This window comes from Anser anser (assembly GCF_964211835.1).
Source record: "Anser anser genome assembly, chromosome: 9".
In the NCBI taxonomy this organism is placed as follows: domain Eukaryota; kingdom Metazoa; phylum Chordata; class Aves; order Anseriformes; family Anatidae; genus Anser; species Anser anser.
This window is the reverse complement of record NC_139729.1, coordinates 28007300-28027605: the sequence shown is the minus strand read 5'-3', so window position 1 is coordinate 28027605 and position 20306 is coordinate 28007300. Positions and strand designations below refer to the sequence as shown.

General features: G+C 45.2%; 1 protein-coding gene across 2 annotated transcripts in view; it reads left to right on the top strand.

Annotated features, from left to right (window-relative positions):
- The first annotated feature begins 3340 nt into the window (after positions 1-3340).
- ARHGEF26 (Rho guanine nucleotide exchange factor 26) overlaps positions 3341-20306 on the top strand; it is a 60061-nt gene continuing 43095 nt past the window's right edge. The window contains exons 1-5 of one of the 2 annotated variants that reach the window (XM_083849538.1): positions 3341-4098; positions 9520-9569; positions 10939-13846; positions 15231-15270; positions 16643-16788. In XM_083849538.1, the coding sequence (XP_083705664.1) occupies positions 12788-13846; positions 15231-15270; positions 16643-16788 (1245 nt within the window). In that variant the 5' untranslated portion in view covers positions 3341-4098; positions 9520-9569; positions 10939-12787. Of the gene's footprint in view, positions 4099-9444; positions 13847-15230; positions 15271-16642; positions 16789-20306 lie in introns of those variants that run through there. The other variant, XM_083849537.1, reaches the window with a different exon arrangement.

Below are 20306 nucleotides of genomic sequence, written 5' to 3'. Positions count from 1 at the left end.
GTTTTTGTTGGCTAGTTTGGGTAAGTAGTTTAGTCCAAGAACATTGGTGTGGTTTTTATCATTGTGACTGGACTCTTCTGTTAATGGTTTACTTAAAACAAAGATAGGTATTTGCTGTGGCGTTTGCTGGCCAGTCATAACTATCTGGAGTATTTCAAGTATTTCTAGGTTTTCACTCACAAGGATAAGAACATCTGTAGCCAGCTGTCCCTTTTAATGTCGTCTGCTTCTGCCTTAAATATTCCTCTTGGGATTCCCAGGATATCTGGGAAAGGCTTTTGAGACTTCGAATCATGATGAAGCGTAGCCTGCCTGGGGCCACCGGCCCTAGCTGTGCCTGTGGGACAGACAGCGGAAACAGCTGAGGTTGCAGAGGTGCCGGCAGCATGATGCGAGGCTGCAGCGCCCGTGGCACAGCACTGGGTATGGCCGAGCACCCGCACCTCTGCCTGCCGCCTGGGGGAACGCTGCTCCGCGTCCACAGGGGGACCGAGTGTCTCCATTCTTCTGATGCGCTGGCGGCGTATAGCAGTGCCGTACGGGGCTGCTTCAGGCTCCGTGTCCTCATGCTAGGGTAGTACAGTGAATGTTATCATTAACTGGAATGAAGTTAAACATCAACAGCAAAGAGAACAGGGGTACGAGAGGATCCCGTGTCTGTCCATTACAGCATGTGCACATCTTTGTTCTGCAGAAAATGTTCATCCATTTATTTAGTGTTTCAATTTATTATAATGACCGTTAATTCTTCTGAGAAGTTATTTTTATTCCACTGGAAAACTGAAGTTAAAGCTGTCATACTCTTCATAATGGATCGTAGCTGGTTTGCACTTTGCTGCCTCTCTAGATGGTCTAAATTCAGCATTGAAGCTACTGCAGAACTCCCCTCTGCGGCATCCCGATTGTACGTGGTGAACTGTCGTTTTTGTTGTATCCCCACTGCATGCACTTAAATCCATTTAAAGCTGGCATGTATCAGTAGAGCTTAAAAATTAATTCTAAATCAGTAAACTCGTTTATGAGTATTTACAAAGGAGTTTGGACAGGCTGAGCTGAGCGGATCATAAAGAATTGTTCCTTATACAGCTGGAGAGGTGTGGATTGTGCCATGGCTCAGGCTGCAATGTAAGGCCAAATTCCTTTCCTGTGAGCTTGACTGTATGATTGCTGCCAAGTCACAGGAGTCCATAAAGGCACTCGCAAACTGATATACAGTGCGATCCATAGAGAGCATCTGGAAGGAGAAGCGTTCTGCTTGACAAAAAGGAACATTCTCTGCCACTCAGCACATGAGAGTTCACCACTTGCAAGCCTTTGTATCTGGTATTTAATGTCCCCGAGCTAGGTCTTGAAAATAATTGCTCTTTTCGATAAGCCTATATAACCTGAAGTGAAGTGAGATGATTACGATAATTTATTTTGGTTATTTTGCTGTTTGAAAGAAATGGTTAATTATGATACAGAGCAAGCAGACACCGAGCTAGGTAAACTGGCTTGTGACACATGTTCTTCGGTTTTCTCTTAGAGAGAAAAATGTGTTCTCTGTACTTCATTCTAGCTTCTGGCTTTTATCACTGACAACACTAGACCACAACCTGCCTCAAAGCACCGCCCCGGAATGTCAGCCCTTGCCTCAGCGAGCTCCATGCCCCAGCGAGCCGGCGCGGCAGCGGGCTGGTCCCGAGCACCAGCCCCGTGCGCGTGGCTCGGTTCTGCAGGGCCACACGGGGTGCCAGCGGCTCAGCAGCCCTTTTCCTCCTTGTCCAGGTTCTCAGGGGAGAAGGAACATGCAGAAACAAGAACAGGAAGCACTTTGCAGAATTACAGACAAATTGCCGCTTGCAATTCTCTTTTTAGGTTTTCCAAGTAATGACAGAAATGTTAAATTTTTCTTCTCTTGCTTTCAGACTGCATTTTTCAACATTTTCAGCCTCTTTATTTGTCTTTCATCTCCTGAGAAAATTTGAATGAAGATGTAAATGAAACATGAGCGTTTGACACCACACATGGATCCAGAAATGTATATTTAACAGCGCAGGGCTCACTAGGAAGGAGCCAGGCAAAATCTTCTGAGGGCTGCGAAGAAACTTTCTTGCTGTATGTGTGCATACCTTAGCCCGCTCTTACCAGTTTTAATGCCATGCCCCAGATACTTCAACATAAAAAGAAAAGATACAACATTGAAAATATGTAATTTCAGCCTGTAGAAATGAAAAACCAAAGCACTGCAGATAAGACCAGGTATAACTGTGAGCAGCGTTGTACCAGGAACCACAGTCCACAGAGCTCCCCGTCACCCGAGGACCACCAGCACTGTCACCCGGCTCAAACCTTGGACAAGTCTCGGGCCATGCCCTAGCTCCCTACAGCAGGACAGCATCCCAGGCCGTGTTCCAGCGCATTCAGCACAGCTCGGCTTTTGTTTCCATAGCCATCAAGTAAGTGCCACGCTCGCCTCCAGTTTCAGGTGCTTGTGAGGCCTTTACCGAGGGAGTGGAACTCGGCGGGGTCGGTGCCTGTTCGCCTGTTCCCTGAGCAAGGCCCTCGCCTGTCGGAGCTCTTCCCCACTAGGTAAGGTGTGCGAGCGTGGGCCTGCCCGCAGCCTGCGCTCCGCCAGGCCGCACGCTGTCCTGCCGGCCTGCGGGAGTAAGTCGGGCCCCGCGACTCCCACAGTACGTTTTTTTCTGAGTAACTTGAAAAGTATTTAAGCCCTTCATTCACATCCATAAAACAACTCATTCACCGCAGCTCTGCTGGGCAAGGTTTCTGCTTACTTTGGGTCCAGTATTGCCTCTCTGGAAGAATGCCTTTTTCAAGGTCTTGGTCACCTTCAGTTTGATTTCAGGCATAAAATTAATCTAGCAGTAATTCCGAAGCCAAGTGAAAAGCAATAAAAATATTTTGTCTAAGGGAACTTGTTTCAGAGATAAAATTAATAATCTCAGAAAGCCAAGTTTACTGCTTAGGCAGAGCGCACTAGCTGTTCTCCTTCAGACAGAGGTCTTTGGCAAAACATTACTTTGTCTATCCACATCTTTTTTTCCCCTCCTTTTGAATCCAGACTTCTTCTCTTTTGGGAATCTGTTCTTGGCTCAGAAAATGCCTCTCTGTCCCCAGCTCTTTTCTCTCTTTAGTCTCGTTAAAAGCATTGTATGAATTCTCACACTTCTCACTGTGTTTCTAACTTGCTCTTGTTTCAGCTGAAGGTCTTTCTTTTCCTTCCTGCAATATTCCCTTTCACATACGCCCTCTCCTTTTTTTCTTCCTCACAACTGCATCTATCGGTTCTAGAATTCCAATTGCCAGGACTGCCATTTGCAGGTCAGGCAATAGATGTGCTTTTTAGTGGCGCTCTGTAACGCTTTGCAGTACTGGGAGCTGCTCGAGCACAGAACCATCTCGGTGTGTTGAGACCTTCACCCGTGCTTCGCTGCTGCAGGAGGAATCCCTGTCTGCTGTCCAAAACAAGGGCAGCCGTAGTGCTAGTTCAGTGGTCTCTGAAAACCAACCCAGGTTCTCTGCCATTGCTTTTACTAGCTTGCACTGAGCACAGACCCCCAGGAAGGAGATGTCTGCACAGACAGCTGGGGATCTCCTTTGTCCAGGAGAGAGATGAAGCTAAAGTCAGTTTGGTGGTGCCAGTTCTGTATTTCCTATTGCAGCAGTCATATAGAGGGTGTAGCAGAAGTAGGGCTGAAATGTATGGTTCCCTGACCAATCCTTAATATAACAACTTCTGGACCCCTTCAAAAATCACACACATTAGACAGGCTATAAAAAAAATCAAAAATGCAAGAAGAAAAATATAACAATACAATAATACCAAGGAGCCACAAAGCTTTGTTTGGTATGCCTTTTCTTATACTGATTTCCTCTTCATTTTGCAGAAGTCACTTGTAACTTGCATTTTCTTTCTCTCCAATGGCAGAACCAGCAGAAAGAGGCAAAGTTGAAATCTGAAGGATGTACATTTAATTCTCTGCTCTGTCAAGAGGTTTCCTAGCTGGTCATGGACATGTCATTTACGTCTTTGCGACTTGATAAAAAAATGGGGTCCTTTCCATCTCAGAGGGCAACGATAGAGCTGCAGCTGACCAGGTAATAAGACAAGTACTTCTAAGAGATGCTTCAGTTGTGGTTTTAATCCTTGGGTTTTTAATGGGAGTTGTTGTATGTAAGTGCTGAGATGTGCTTTGGGGTTTTGTGTACTTGTTTTATATATGCATATGTATATACACATAAAAGCTGTATGCATTTGTATAATTTATCAGAATTATTTTGATAGGGCTGTGTGGGTTCTTGTGCATTGCTTATCTAATTGCATTCACTGTTAATAGCCTCCTTTCTTAATTAACATAAGGTTCTTTTAGAGAAGCGAATGATGGGAATGATGTCAAAAGGGCTCACCGAAGAAGAAAGACAATCAGTTCTAAAATGGTGGTGTAGTGGATGAGAAAATGGAAGGATGTAACAAAAGTTCAGCCTGGGATATATCTCTTCATTCCTAAGGATCTTTAGAGAAGCAGAGATGAAAATGAACTTTGAAGTTCTGTACAGTAGGTTAGGAAATAAGTCACAGTCAAGGTGAAGGAGGAAAAAAGGGCTTAGAAAATATGATAGAAGTTATTTCCAAATGAGAGGAACACTGCAGTGATTGCTAGAAAATAAGAGCAGAAATCTGACCGCAAGGGTGATAACTGTTGAAAATTATGCTTGAGCTTAATGAAACCATAGTGGTAAATTTCAGCACACACTAACAGACTAAATCCTGACAATTAAAATGTATTTGAGTTAACTAGCAGGTTCAGAGCTGAATTGGGAACACTTCCAATAGCTTGAAAAAGAAAGATAATAAAAGAAGTGCCAATTTTTCAGAATGTTTAGGAAAGGAACAATCTTTCATATACTGATCTTGACCAAAAAAACAAGCACCACAAAAACCTTCTTACACGTTGTTTGGAGAACTCCCAGTGCACCGTACATTACAACGTAGAAGGAAGGGTGAAACGAGAGAATGGCTTCTCACTTAGCAGATGCGGGAATTCTGTCAAACTCATTGTCATGGAGGTGCAATTAGTCACGTTACAGCCAAAATCATGGTCTTTCTGAAGTCAGTAATAAAACTCCTGCAGCCTTTCATGGAACCCAGATCTCACCCGTTATGTATGCGTTGATGCATAGTTTCCACTGAAGGGACCTCAGCCAAGAAGCTAAGTGAAGCGTGGAATCTGAATGTGGAGAGTACAAATGGCAAACTCCATTTTAAGGAGGAAAGGCACACGGTAGAGTTTCAACTCATTAGAGAAAAAACGTTTATAAGCTTATGTGCCTCACACTCCAGATTTCCTCATTTTCTGATTCTGTTGCTATGACAGCCATAAAATTCCAGGATTTTAATGCAGCAAAGGGAAAGTCAGGTGCGTAACTCTGGGTCAATCAGTTGTCTTGTTGCCTGACAGTGAACCAGGTTTGGCATTCCTGAAAATCAGCCCAGTTAAGGTATGCCATCAAATAGGGCTTGGGTGTCTAACCAGAGAGATGCAGGTCTGAACGTCTCAGCCTGCGTTCCCAGCGCCTGCCACGTCTGTAGAGCTGCAGCACCGGGTTGGGGCTCCCGGGGGTTCCCGGGGCGCAGGCTCAGCGCGAGGCAGACGGGCACAGCCCAAAAGGGTCTATAGAAATGGGAGGTTTTCCTGCCCCAGCTGTAAGGAATGACACCAGAGGTGAATCAAACCTATAAGCTGTTATCTATCATTATGGAAGTTGACCACAAACATAGTGGTTCTTCAGGAACCATTTAAAAAAAAAAATTATTATAGTATGAACGGAATTTTCATTCCTTTTTTTTTTTTTTTTTTAACTAAGGCTAAGACTAGCTCTTTGGAAACATCCACCCAATTCCGTCTTCCCCCTGCCATTAATTCAGGCATTTTCTGTGCAACATGCAGGCAAAGAAAGAATAAAGAAAGAGCAGACAGAAAATAGCATCCTTCAGCTGCAAAGATGTGGTTGTACAGGCTCCCAAGATTTCTTTAGTTTCTAATAGCAACCACAAAATGTCTTCAGCTATGGCAAGCAGCGCTTCAGTCCTTTTGTTGGGAAATGTTTGAAGTACCTTATCTTCCTGCTAGGCTGTTGAAATGGCAACATCTTATGAACTATTGTAATCAGTTAAAAGAGTTCATATCTACATTTTTCAGAGCCTTTTCCTTGACTGTTCCCTTACAGAAAGGGCATTCTTTGGATTAATGAGTTGAAATTCACTTTCAGAATTGCAGACATGTAAATGCAATCCTAAAACTGGAAAAACACTGTATAGAAATAAATTGGAGATGAAGGGACTCAGCCTTCTGTTTCTCAATTCTCCTTTAAAATTCAGATTCATTGCACGTTCACTGAACAAAACTTACAAGTAGGTGTAACTTTTGGAAAGTTTGATAACATTTTATAGAAATTACCTACTTTAACAATAGGCTAATCCCAGTGAAACTAATTATCTCCACTGAAGTCCGTGCAAGTTTTACTAGTGAAAGTATTGTAGATATAAAACTTGCTGGAAAATAAAAAGTAGCAGGAAAAGAGGACAGATAATTCCAGCAAGGCAGGAACTGGTTCTCACATCGGAATTAAAGTCCCACATACAGACACAATGCGGTCAAGATGCTGAAGTCTCCATAGCTCCTGCTGGGAAGCTCCCAGACACTGGACAAATGATGGACAGGGTTGCTGCGTAGCTGCCCTCTCCCTGCAGGAGATGCCCTGTGGATCCACCCCCGATGCAGGCAGTGAACAAACATTATCTGGGCAGGTTGCTGTTAACAGACCTGGTTAACCAGTAGCATCAGCTTAAGTGTTAGTAAACATAGGGTTGTTTTTATAATCGTGCGGACAGGAAGTTCATAACTTGCATGACAAGAACCAAGGCGGTAGCAGACCTCAAGCACCAGGCATATTTCAGTGGGTGCTCATTCTTTCCTACTCCTTTTCTGCTGTCCTGTTCCAAAATACATCCCAGTGTAACAGTAAATATTGAGACTTGCTTCAAAGTCGATAGTCCTTGATGGAAACATCAATTCCCGCTGTATATTTCCCATTAACTGAAGCTGACATCACATCTGAAGTGCCTCAGAGGCACACTGATGCACCCGAAGCGGCTCACAGGCTATGGGTTTTAGAAGGTGTGTACAACTGGACCTCGCTGGGACCATCAGTAGTGGGAGAGGAGGGGTGGTTCTGGGCACAGGATAGGGAGAGAATAAATTGGCAGTGAAACATTTGTTTCCATATGCACTGGCTGAAAGGAAGGCAATTAGAATGCAGGCATCAACAGGTTCTTTATTACCGCAGTGCAATCTGTTGGGGGTGTTCTGTCCCTGAAAGCTTTTAGCTAATGCTGCAGAGCTTTCTGCCTGTGCTGATTATTTTAGCAACAGCAAAAACGATTCAGAGAAAAACTGAAGGAATTAAGGAACCCACCTTTGGCTGTCTGATAGATTTATATTTGCAATTTAGCTGAGTGTTACCCAGAGCAAAATCTCTCACAGCCTGTATCTGTACGGGGCAGAGCGGGGAGAGGAGCGAGGCTGCGTCCCTGCTGGGTGCCGGGGCTGTCGGTGCGCTGCGACTGCCTGTGGCAGCCGGGGAACGAGTGTCCTCCCCAGCACAGATCTCCTGCTCGCACTGGCATCGCTCCCTCGAAGTTCGTGTCCCTGCCAGAGCGGAGGAAGCAGTAGCAGAAGCACTCCGCCAGTGGCCTGGCTGCAGCACACTTGCATCTGGTCTGTGCTTCAGTTTGGGGTGACCTCTGTCGCTCCTGTTGTCGTGGCAGGGTTTTGGGAGACAGTGAGAGTCTTATTCATTCATGCATGCTAATTACGAGATGGAGACTGGCACTAATCTGAGAACAGTTGGCTCTTTTCCAAGTAACTGTAAACAGACTGCCTGAAGTCATGAAAAGAGCTTAAAAAGGATATTTATATTGATATTTCATAGCTGCCAGTACAGTGCATGGGACCTGGCTTTGAAAAAGGACAATTCTGAAGCAGTGTAACTCACAGCAAATTTATAGGGTTTATTTCTGCTGCAGTCAGTTTCCATGGGCATTGGTTCTTGTTTCACATCTCCCTGTGTCCTCAAAACGACTGGGAGAGAGAGGGGACTGATTAAAGTATGGATTAAGAAGCATTGATGCAGCAAACAGTGTAAGTCCCTTTATTTAAAGACACTTCTAGAGACTTTTCCTGAATATCTCCAGGTTATCTGCAAAGCTGAAGAACTAGAGCCCCCCCAACACACAAGAGCTCGGCAATGTATATGAAAGCTTTTTGAAACTGACCATACAAAATGCCCAAGTATTTTTCTTCCTCTTCTGTCACATTGCACATAGTAACTTGCTGGAAGAGTTAATGTTTAGGAGATTCAGTTCATATAAATCAGTATAATTCATCTGGATTTTAAACCTTTTAGTTCATCTTATGTATGTGTTAGATAAGCAAATAATAGGTGAGATAAATGCAGTGATTGCTCTTCCACAGCTCTAAAATTCCATTGGGATAACACGAAAAAGCTGTTAATGCGTAAGAAGCTAATCATCTGCACGTGGTACCAGAAGAAGATAAGGAGTAAGAATAATATGACAGCAGTTTTGTGCATTTGTTTTGTGGTTTGGTAGCACAAGGCTGGCCTTGTAAAGGCGCTAAGCATGGTAAAACTTTTGAATATATATTTAACTTCCAGCATAGAAGTACACGTGTAGTGCTGAGCATGAAGGGAGCCCTGGAGTCTCTCCGGTCTGATCTCCCATATGCACGAGCCGTCCCAGTTTACTCAGTTACTGGTGCACTGAGGTTTGTGGAAGAGGTTATCAGGCTGAGAAAAGTATGCTCTTGATTTGAATGTGGGGAAAGATGAATAATCCCTCATTTTCCTTGGTGGATTTTCAGGGAATAACCGCATTCACCACTGAACGTATCTGTGCACGCCTTTTAATTGTCTGCCTGGTAGTAGCTATGATAAACAGTCTTCTGGGTAGCAAGGGGGTTATTGGCATGTTTAGTGGCAGGCAGGTACAGAAATGCTTTCTGGTTTGGTGCAGATTCATTACGTCAACTTTTAGGTCATTTGTACTAGCTAGGAAACAGAGGATTGACTTATTTTGACTTATTTTTCACTAGTGAATGTTCAAGGTCACTGACTGGGTTAACCTGATTCCTGTGAAGACAGGGATGAAAGCTGTACTAGCGGATTTCTTCCCTGTGTCCAATGTTCGGGGTTTCACACTTGGCAAACAGCTGAGCCTTGTAACCAGCCCTACAGACAGGCACGCTCTCCCTTCCTCTATTTAGTTCATTTCAGATTTTTCTCAGCTAAAAAAGCACCTTACTGATTTTACTCTGAGACTTTACTTTGTATGAGGTGTTAATAACTACATTTCAAGTTCCTTCTTCTCTTAAATTATATAGTTGGTTCTACTTCTATTACAACTTTAATTTTATTGCGAGTCTTATTTCTTTCATACAGGGTGTGAAATCGAACGCTGAGGTGGCCATTCAGAAACAAAAATTATTCTTGTAAGTGCATCATAGTTAATAAGTATGTGTGACAGAATAATCTTGTAAAAGCTGATTACCTCAATTATTAATAATTAGGATTTATGAGTTAAGTAATATGCTGCAACTGTATCCAATTTCTTGGCAATTTCATATGGAAAGTTATGAGATAATTTTAGAAAGAATTCTCTGTGTGAATTTTCTTTATAATTACCACATAAGGCTGTGAAATCCTAAGTGACGACTGAACTAGCATTTTAGGTTATGCCTGTGGCTTTTCCTTGCGTGCTTTGGTTGTTTGAAGTTGGTGTGGTGATTTGAAGTTTTGTCTCATTGGTGAGACATGCACATTTGTCACTTTTAATTTCAATGTGCCTTGCTTCATTTTATTCTTACTAATTTTTTTTGTTTTTCCTGGATTTTTCTGGCAGAATTTATTTATCTAAAGTACATGCATGTGTACATGCGGTTGGATGAGTAATAATGCAATTTTAATCTACTTATTTTTTTTCCAATTCATTGATACACGAACTCTTGAAGTCTGGAGAAAAGAGCAATTAAAATTCTAACAATTTTTTCTTTTTTGGGGGGCCCTTCTCCCTTAAAGTTCAGCCAGGAAGTTAAGCAGGTGCCTGTCTTTATATAAGCAAGTGGTTTTGCTGACTGGCGTTGGAAAATTTGTGCTCTCAAAGTTAGGCACGTATTGATGCACCGGAGTGCGTTACAGCTTGTGTGCAGCCACGTCTGGCACCTTCTCCTCCATCCCCTTACTCTCACGTGTCCAGGGCATGGTCGGTTAGCAAGCCTCTGCAGTAGTTTGCCTTCAAGTCTGGTGACAGTCTTCCTTGTCACTACAGTTCTCTCCTTGTCCATAACTAAATTCCTGTCTTGTAACAAACACGGCTATCACCTCAGCTTTCAAACTTCCCAAGAACTGGTCTGAGATTTGGCATCTGCCAAACAGAAACCTGGTGGCATTTTTTGGTTAAATGTACTCTCACAGAGATGAACCAGCCCCACTTGTTCCTGCCAACTGTAGTGACTCAATTGGTTTTCTGAATCTGGGAGTATTTCCTGCCCCGTGGACAAAGCTGTCAGCGCTCGTACAGGGACCGTCTGTGGCACAGCTGCGTAGCACACCCATCCCTGCGTCCCTCTCCCCATGGCCCCAGAACTCCCTACTACAAACCCCTGAGTCTGGGGCCCTAAAGAAAGCCCCTCCAGGTGGTTGCTGGGTGGCAGAGCTCCGCCAGCAAAGCATTTGCCATGCGGTGTTGCTGTTGTGTGCTGTAAAACAGATGGGCCATAGGCCCAGGTCTCCACATTAAAGCTTTGTGTGCTACTCTTTTTAGGCTGAAATCTGTGGAGAAATCAAGTTTGTATCTTGCAGGTGACGGCAGCCCTGGCAGCCAGGTGGGAGGAAAGGTGTTCAGCTTAACAAAGCTTCCGCTGGCCTGAGCTGCTTGTCTGTTTCCTGGAGCTCAGTGAGATGTAAATGACCTGAGTGCTTCGCAGCTGTGGGTGGCAGAACGGCTGAGAGGGAAGGCCAAGATGAACAGCCATAGGTATGCACCACACGTTCTTCAGCGCCTGATTTTCCCACCTCCAACACTCTGGGTTGGAGAGTATCCCAGGGCCAGGATCCAAGCATCCTCAAGTATTCAGGGTATTTCTGTTCTGCCATTCCTGGCAAGAGGCATTGCACAGGGATGGAAATCAGACCTGGATTCCAACTTCCCTGCGTCTGAGGGAAGCCCAACAAGTAATTCAGTTTTGAGGTTTAAGGCTAGGAAAGCAACAATTCTAAATTGTTATTTTGACAAGTAATCGTGGAACTAAATAAATACTTGTGCTGAATGCTCTGCGTACTGTGACGTGATGGCTTGTAAAATAGATTGCCAGCTGGGACCCTGCCTGCAGCGAGCCTCCTGCCCTGGTCAGAGCGGTGCTGGGGCAGTCAGCACTCGTGTCCTGGGTGCTCCCCACAACCTGTGGGTGTCCCCCAGCCTCGGGGCCTCATCTGGGACCTGCCTGCAGGCGAGGGGCCGAGTAAGCGCTGCCCCCACACGAAGCACGTGTTCAGCTTTTCTTCTTAAATCCTACTCAGTTCTTTTAAGTTACCTAAAACACAGATTTTGCTGTCGTTTGCCAGAATTGCCAGTAAATTCACCGTTCATTTCCCCTTTTCTTACCAGAAAGCCACTCCCAGCTTTCTCCCAGCATTTGAGCACCCAGTGAAGCAGTGACAGCTGCGCTAAGGCTAAGGAGCGGCTGGGCGAAAATCTGGTGTCCCCCGGGGGCTGAGGAGGTGGCAGGGCGGCACCACGGCTGCCCACAGCACCTGGCACCGCGTGAGAGATGAGTCCTTGTGCATTCCTCACAGGATTACCACAAGTGGTAAGCTTTGAGGAAAGGCCTCGAGCACCTGCAGGCTGACCAGCTTTTCCATCTATCCAGACTGGTCTAGGTGTCGCCCTCTCCACAGAACTTAGGCGCTTTGTGGACCTGGCGGCCCACGGGACACGCATCTTTACGTTAACACCGGGGTCAATTAATTCGTGTTTTGGTGAGGTGCGGCTTCGTTTATTCACGGTGAAGCCCGCGCTCTCTCAGAGCCGGCGTTTCACCAGCCCACGGGGCCCTGCGGTGCCGGCAACCGGGGCCGGGCTCCCCGTGGAGCGCCCGTGCCCCGCCGCCGGTACCTGCGCGGCGCAGGCCCGCGCTCCGCGGGCGGCGAGGGCGGAGGGCAGGGGAGGGGCCGGGCGGCGGGGCCGTGCCGAGCCGTGCCGGGACAGCCCGGCGGCGGCCGAGAAGGGCTGCGGAAAGGCCGCGACCGAGCCGCAGGTGGGGCGGGAGAGCGGCCGCCGTAACCCCCCCCCCCCCCTTTCCCAAGCCGGGGGGGGCGCCGCGATGAGGTGAAGCCGCGGGGGGGGCCGGGGCGGCGGGCGGGCCGCGGCCGGCAGCGGGGCGCTCGCAGGTGGGAGCGGAGCCCGGCGGCAGCCCCCGCCCCGCCGGCGGGGAGCGCGGCCCCGGGGGTGCGGGCGAGCCGGGGCAGCTTCTGCCCGTGCCGGCCCGTCCCCTCCCCCGCTGGCCCGGCGCCCGCCGTGCGGGGTTGCGGCGGTGCGACGAGCCGAGCCGTGCCGTGCCGTGCCGAGCCGCTTCCCCCCGGGCGAGCTGCGGGGCCCGGCGCGGGGCAGGGCGCGCTGCTTCCGCCTGGAGGCGGCGGCGAGGAGCCGGCGATGGACGGGGGCAGCGAGGCCGAGCTCGGCGGCAGCGGCGCGGCGCCGCTGTGGAAGAGGAGGGCGACGCCGCGGCAGCACGCCCGGGGCAAGCCCCGGCCGCAGTCGTACCAGAGCCCCAGCGGGGTGCTCGTCACCGACTTCCCGGTGGAGGACAGGTGCGCCTTCACCGTCACCCAGCCCGCAGAAACCATCAGCACCCGCCCGGGCGGCGCCGCGCCCCGGAGGGCGCCCCCCTGCTTCAGCTCCGACGCGGGACCGGCGTCCAACGGGACCCTGCGGCCTCCCGGCTGCCCGGCCGCCTGCCCCGAGCAGCCCGCTCGCCTCCTGGCGCTGGTCTCCACCGGCCCCCTCGGCATCGCGGCGAACGGCGCGGCCGCCCCGGCGGGCAGGCAGCCGGCTCGCGGCTCGCGGAGGGCCCCCGGCCCGCCGGCCCTCGCACCGCAGCGGGACCGGAGCGCCTCGACCCCCGGCCCGCAGCCCTCGCCCGCCGCAAATGCGCGGTCCCCGACCGACGGCGCGGCCGTGCCGCCCTGGCAGCCCAGCCAGCCTTATAAAAACCCCGAGCAAGTGCCAGCGGGGCCCGCCGCCGTTTCCCGGGCGATTTCCCCGGAGCGAGACTTAACTCCTCAGGGCCCGGCCCCCGAGGGCCAGCTCACGGAGCAGCCGTCCGTCATCCTGAGCACGAACAGCCCCGCCGCTCTCAAAGTGGGCAAGCAGCAGATCATCCCCAAGAGCTTGGCTTCTGAGATAAAGGTGACGAGCAAAAGCGGCAGCCACAATGCAGAGACGAACAAGAGGGTGCTCAAGGTCCGCAGCATGGTGGAGAGCCTCAGCGTGCCCCTGGTAGCCGACGCCGAGGAGGAGGCCGAGGGTGACCTGGACAGCCCGGGGACGCTGAGACGCGGCTTGCGGTCTACGTCGTACCGGAGAGCTGTAGTGAGCGGCATCGACTTCGACAGCTCTTCCAATTTCAAGAAAAAAAACAGGATGTCTCAGCCGATACTTAAAGCGGTTGTTGAAGATAAAGAGAAATTTTCTAGCTTGGGGAGGACAAAGGTAAGTTACGTTGACCGGCGGGCGATAGATTGCTTTGAGTGTTGTAGACTACACGCTAGAGCAATGTGCGATCTCTAGTTGTCCATAAATGCTAGGTTTTATTCCTGTTTTTTGCTAGCAGCAGCCTTTTTGTAGTCATTGATGAGTCCCACAGATGACTTACGTGTGGTGCTTCCAAAGTGAAGTGGCAGAGACCTTAGGGACGCAGTTCTGTTGAAATCTAGGCAGCTCAAAAATGTGGCAATAGCAGCTTCATGCTTGCGTTTCCTGCTGGATTCCCCAGCACATTTAGGTTTAGTTTCACAATCAAATTGATATTATAAAACCTGTTCCCCAGAAAGTAGTAAACACGAAAAAAAAAAAAAAAAAAAGAGTCAAGCTGAGTTTATTATGTCCTGACTGTGAGAGAAAATGGACCAACAGAAAAATAAACTTACACCCTACGCTGGCTGAGACATTACTTTAAAAGTACTTAAAAAAATCAGAGTATGGTTTTTAAATTGACAGACTCCACTTCGATTATCTTTTTTTGTGGCTTAATTCCAACACCTGCAAGTTACTGTTTTTTTAAACATCCTGGTAAATTTCCGAAGAGTGTTTTGGAAATGTGTTATAAAGTACTCCAGGCAAAGGGCTAATGCTATACCTGTTAAAATAATTATCAGCTTTTTGACAATTTTTAGCCAAATTAAAAATTACAGAAGCTTTTGTGAAAGTGGGACAGGTGTTGAAATAGCAATAGATCAAATCGTGAACTACTCCTGAGAAAGGAGCTTTTTGGGTTTCGTTTTGGTAGTAGACTTTTATCAGTAACAGCAAGAAGTTGTTTAAAGTAGGATGCTGTGATATTGCCCTGTCTTTACACGCGAAACTCTTTCTGCCAGTAGCTCTCTTGAAATTGACTACGTAGACCCAGCTTGTTGCACCAAAACAACTGTTTTATTTCACAGGTTTGTCTTGGTCACAAAACATTCATTTACAAAATGCTTAATATGGTTGTTCTTTGCAGAGTGTGTAGAAAGCTTTAGACAGCTACTCAGATCCACTCAGGTCACCTTAGAGCCTTGCAGCAAAGCCCAGAGACAGTGAAATGAGTTACAAGTTCATGGAGCTCTTGTAAAGTTAGTACATGTTATGCTTTTGAAAGCATAAGAACAATAAAACATTCGGGACAAAGATACATATAAACAACATGTGCATAGAAAAATCTGTGGTGGCTTTTCAGTTTCTCTGATGAAACAGTTGTTTTCACAAATACTTCTCCAACGTAAAAGATTTATAGATCAGGGCCTTTAATTTGGAATAAAGTGGAAGTTCTTGTTATTGTTGATTATTTTGCTTTCTTCTTTTAATGTGTATATTTCTTTCCTCTTAAATTTATTAGAAGAAAACGCTGAAAGGACAAGGGACATTTGATGGGGAAGGTAAGCCCTTTTCTGTACAGACTTGATGGTATGTTCAATCACAAGAGAAGTTAACTTAAATACCATTTTGCACAATTCTTTAATACTTGGTCAGAGACTAAGTACCTTGTTTTTCAGTAAATTGATTATAATATGGAACCATAGTTTTGGCACTGGGTATATTTCAATGAATATTTTAATGAATATGGAATGGCAGGTTACAAATATGTTTTTGTCTGAAGGGTATCTTCTCAAATTAGACTCTTGTTCCTCTTAAAAGAATTGGTTGATGTGTCTATCTCAGCCCTAACAGCTCTATAGAATTACATAGGTAAGGCTTTCCCTCCAGCTGGGACTGTCTTCCTGCCTGTTTCCTGTGACTCCTGACAGGTGTGAGACAGCTTTTGTGGATCAGCGTAGGGGCTGAGGGTCATCACCTGCAGCAGATACCTGAATTGTTATTCTCAAAGTTCAAGGTTAATGCAGCTTTTTCCCCCTTTTTGTCATAAGCAAAAATGCTGGGACCACTGGAGTGAATTCCTTGACTCCTTAATCCTTTACTTTTCTTGCTACCTAGCCTTCAAGCTCAAGTGTCAGAGGAACACTGCCCATGGATCTTCCCTTTTATGTTATTCGTTATTTCAGAGTTTTGTCAAGTTCGCTGCTCTTCCCAGTATTCCAGCACAAAAAAACTTGCCCGGCAGTAAGTGCGTGGATGTGTGATGGCAGTTTTGCCATCGTGAGAAATGGGAAGGGAACGTTCCACATCTCTGTCTCTGCCATTTTTGTAACTGAGTTAATGCTGGCAGTACTGAAACAGGTGAAAAGCACGTTTCATTTTCAGATTCATAGGCCCCGTGCTTATTCAAGCAACCTTTGAAGTTTCTGTTTTGAATAGTTCTGACTTGAGACTTCTGAAGATTGGGCTATTTCGTTCACTTAGTGAAGTGGGAAGAGAGTATTTAAAGCTGACAATAAAAGTAGACGTGTATTGGACTTACAGTGGTCCTTCCGATTAAAATAGCCAGACCTCCGGATTAGTGACTCTGCTCTACTGACACGCTTGTTCCGTTCTTAAATTGCTGGCTAATTATGAAACATTGTACAGCAAACCAAGGAAGAAAAAATTGTTGTCTGTTTTTTCTTGACAAAGGACACATCTGTTCTTTAATTCAGTCAGTGTGGATCTTTTTTGGTAGTGGTACAGTGATCCATTGTTACTGTACTGCACCATTGTCCATCCTAAATAAGATACTATCTTTGTCTTTTGGAGTTTGTGAACAGCACATTGACGTTTTCGTTTCTTTCATTGTTTAAATGTTACTTAAATTTTTTTTGAAAGCAGCTAAGCTAACTTTCTAGCAATTAATGACATACTATTGTTTTTTTATAGAAAATAATGTGTTATATCAGAACTATAAAGAAAAAGCTCTGGACATAGATTCTGATGAAGAGTCTGAGCCCCGAGAGCAGAAATCAGATGAAAAGATTGTTTTTCACTATAAGCCCCTGAGATCAACGTGGAGTCAGCTGTCAGTTGTGAGTATTAAGTCATTGCACAGCCAGCCAAACAGTGTCTGAGACTGTACTGAAACAAGTCCTTTTACTTGCTACTGGAATTTTCAGCTCAAGTTTTTCATCTTTTTTTTTTTTTCCTTGCAAAATATAAGGTGGTATATTCTCTTATCAACACAAGGTATTCTGGATATTCTTTTAGCAACAGATTTGCAACCGTTCAAATGTTACTAATCCAAATCTTGGGCTCTCACTTTAGCTTTTACTCGGGTTTTGTGTAAGGTAACTCCAGCAGCTTAAAAATGCATAAGTCATGTTTTCTCCATCAATTTTAGTAGGTGTAGACTCATGTTCCTGCCAGAATCATTTTCTCTGGTTCCCTGACATCTCCCGTTTTCATTTGCTGGCACAAGTGTTTGTAGGCTCACGTCGCCATGCAGCAGACTGGTTAGAGGATCTGATTTGAAATTAACAAGAAAAAAATGTCAATGTAGTTTACAGTGAAATTAAATAGAACTTTGAAATGCAAAGGAATTTGGATTTCATAATCTTAGGCTTTAAGATACTTTTTCTTTTTTTAATATGTGCTGGATGGAATAATCAAGCACAGCTCTTTTGATTGCATATTCAGTTTAAGACTTTGTACTTTCCACAGTCCCCAGAAATGGTGGCTTAGACCTTGCCTGATAATGGTGGCAGCCAGGCCAGTGCAGGTCCTTAGAAAAGCTAGGAATTAGGCTAATGTCTGTCACTGGATCTGGCTGTTCTGAATGAGGCACTACCAGAAAGCCTTAAAAGGTAGGTTTAATTCCTAGCAGCATGTAAACTTGGAGTGGAATATGTGCTTTGTGGTTCCTTTCAATAAGTTGGGAGTGGTAGGGATCAAACCTTAAGTAGCATTTAGTCCTTTTTTTGTTCTTCTTTTGACTAAACTTATTTCATAAGAACAACATGAAAGTCCTGATCAACTATTGGTTTGTTTTACATTGGTCTTTGTTTTACATACAAGACTATAAAATGAACTTTCTCAATTGCATTGCTTGCTAAGACTCAAATTTAGCGATTCTTTTAAAAAACAAAACAAGCAAGAAAACACCATAATTCACTAAAAATGTGAATTCTGTTAAAAGCTTTAATTAGTTACGAACAAGTTTCTGCTGAACTGCTCTCAGTTACTACAAGCCAACTCTAAGCTGATTGACTGCATATATGTAATGGAAAGCATTTTTAAAAGCTATTCAGATGGTAGTATTCTGCTATTGTTAGCAAAGCCTATTTAGTACATGCAGTGGGTTTTTCTTAGTAGCATTGTTAAACAAAGTAGCATTGAGCTCTTTCAGTCATTACTGTGATCTTGCTAGCATCCCTGCCGCTAAGCTGGAAAATCAATGATACTAAGTGATAATTCTGTAAGCTTTCCTAGTATGCATAATTTTGAGACCAAAGAAAGAGTAAAAATTCTGTGTTTCTGTGGTTAGTTTTATCTTTTGATCATTTCTGTGGTTTCTGGGGATAGCCATAAATATATATACATATACATATATATATATATTTAACTTGTAGAATGTAGAACCTCTCATCTCTATATATGACATAGGAAAGGACTGTTATCATACCACATGATCACCTAAAATATTTGACAGTTGGGGCCATTAGCTGTGTATACCCTAATAAACGAGTAACTAATGCTGAATAAGATCTGCAGGCTATTTAGGCTGTCTGTTTAGAAGAGCTGTCTGAGAGATACTGACAGTCTTGCAGTTCAAGGTATTGAAATATGAATACCTCATTGATTCAGTAATTATAAAGAAGCCAAGACAATGTGGTTTTAAAAATATTTGAATTATATTATGAATTTTTTATATTATATTATATTATGAATATTTTGAATTTTCTTTCAACGAATTGAGTATTTGAAATGTAGTTAGTTTTGCTTAATACTGCAAAAAAAGTTTGTTTCTAATGAAGTCAAATTAGTATTCTTCTGCCTTCTAGGCAAACTAGCAGTTAAATGCTCAAGAGCTGGAAAGAATGTTATTCAGTAATAATAATAATTGCGAAAACACTAATTTGTCTTGAGACCAAAGCAGTACAAAGACTGGCTCAGTAAGAGAACCATTGGTGTATCATGCTTACGGTTACACGAACCAGACTTGTTCTTTCCCATTTCGAATGTGGCAAACTTGCTTAGTGTCTTTACTTGATTTACAAGGCTCAAAGTGGGAAGTATATGGGAAAAGGTAGTGCACTGTGAAAAGAGTGTGGGAACCTGCAGATCTCACGGTGTCTCTGTTTACAACTCTCTGGAAAAAATGTGTGTTGTCATTGCGTGTTAAACGTGAGTGCTGAATTGTAGCAGGAGGTTACTGGGGAATGTCCAAGCATTGGGTTTCAACGCACGGTAGGGAACAGCGGGTTTATGGTACTTGTTAGCAGTGAATATGCTAGGAAATCGGGGGGAAGGACAACAGAGTGACTCCCCCATCTCTGCAGGTGGTTTCTTGGGCTGCCCAGGCCTGACAGCTGGTGCAGCTCCGACTAGGCTTGCTGCTTGAGGGAGTGAGGGGTTGTGAAGCCTTCGTGTATGGAGTTGTCAAAGCCTTTAGACTGTAATAAAAAAGCTGTTCCTGACCTCTTACAGCATACAGACACCTGTGAAAGTAAGATGGAGCCTTTTCAAAGAACATTTAAGGACTCTGAAGTAGGGTGGTGTTTAAACCCAGTTCCTTTCAAGTTGCTCTCTTGACCCCTCTTCCTCTTTGGATTCCTGCGACAGATCAGGCAGCAGGCAGGGGCTGAGCAGGCAACCAGTTTAAGGGCCAGCTTATCTGCTGTCTCTGCGCCTTCCAGCTTTCATCTGTTCATTTAAAATTTTAATTTGGGAAGAATAAACAGTATTTCCAAAATACATCCCAAAAGCATCTTGCAGTATGTTGTTGGAATTCGCTGCAGATCATATGCACTGGTACTACCTTGTGTGTCACGTTAAATGTATTTACTTCCCAACAAATGCAGCAGTCCGTTTGGGATAACAGTGGTATGTACTTCACACACAGAGAGCAACAGGGTCAGTTAGGCTGGAAGGGATGTTGTCTTGGGATCAGCTGTCCCAGGCTGTGGCTGCTCAGGTTCCGAGTACATCCGAGCATGGTGCATGTTTAATTTTCATTATGACTGTCAGTGCTGCTCAGGTTCTCACAAATACTCGTCGTATTGTATTTCATTTTCTGATCTTTTTTCCTCTGGTGTGCAACAAGTATAATTGAGATTTTTCTCCGTTGCTCAAAAAGCTGCTGCAGGTTGCTTTTCTGAGCCACTCTGTGACCTTTCCACGGCTGCCTCTCCTCTGTGGTATCAAACAAAACTACGTGTTTGTACTGTCAAGGATCCTCAGGGCTCTTTTGTCCTTCAGTATCAAAACGCTTATGTTCGTTTTGGCTTATGGTACAGCCACTCTGTCATATTTCTAAAGTATTTCTTGTGAGTTCTTTTTCTCCTCTATGTAGCTATTTCTTATTTTAGAGGAAGTTCTTGTACGTAAC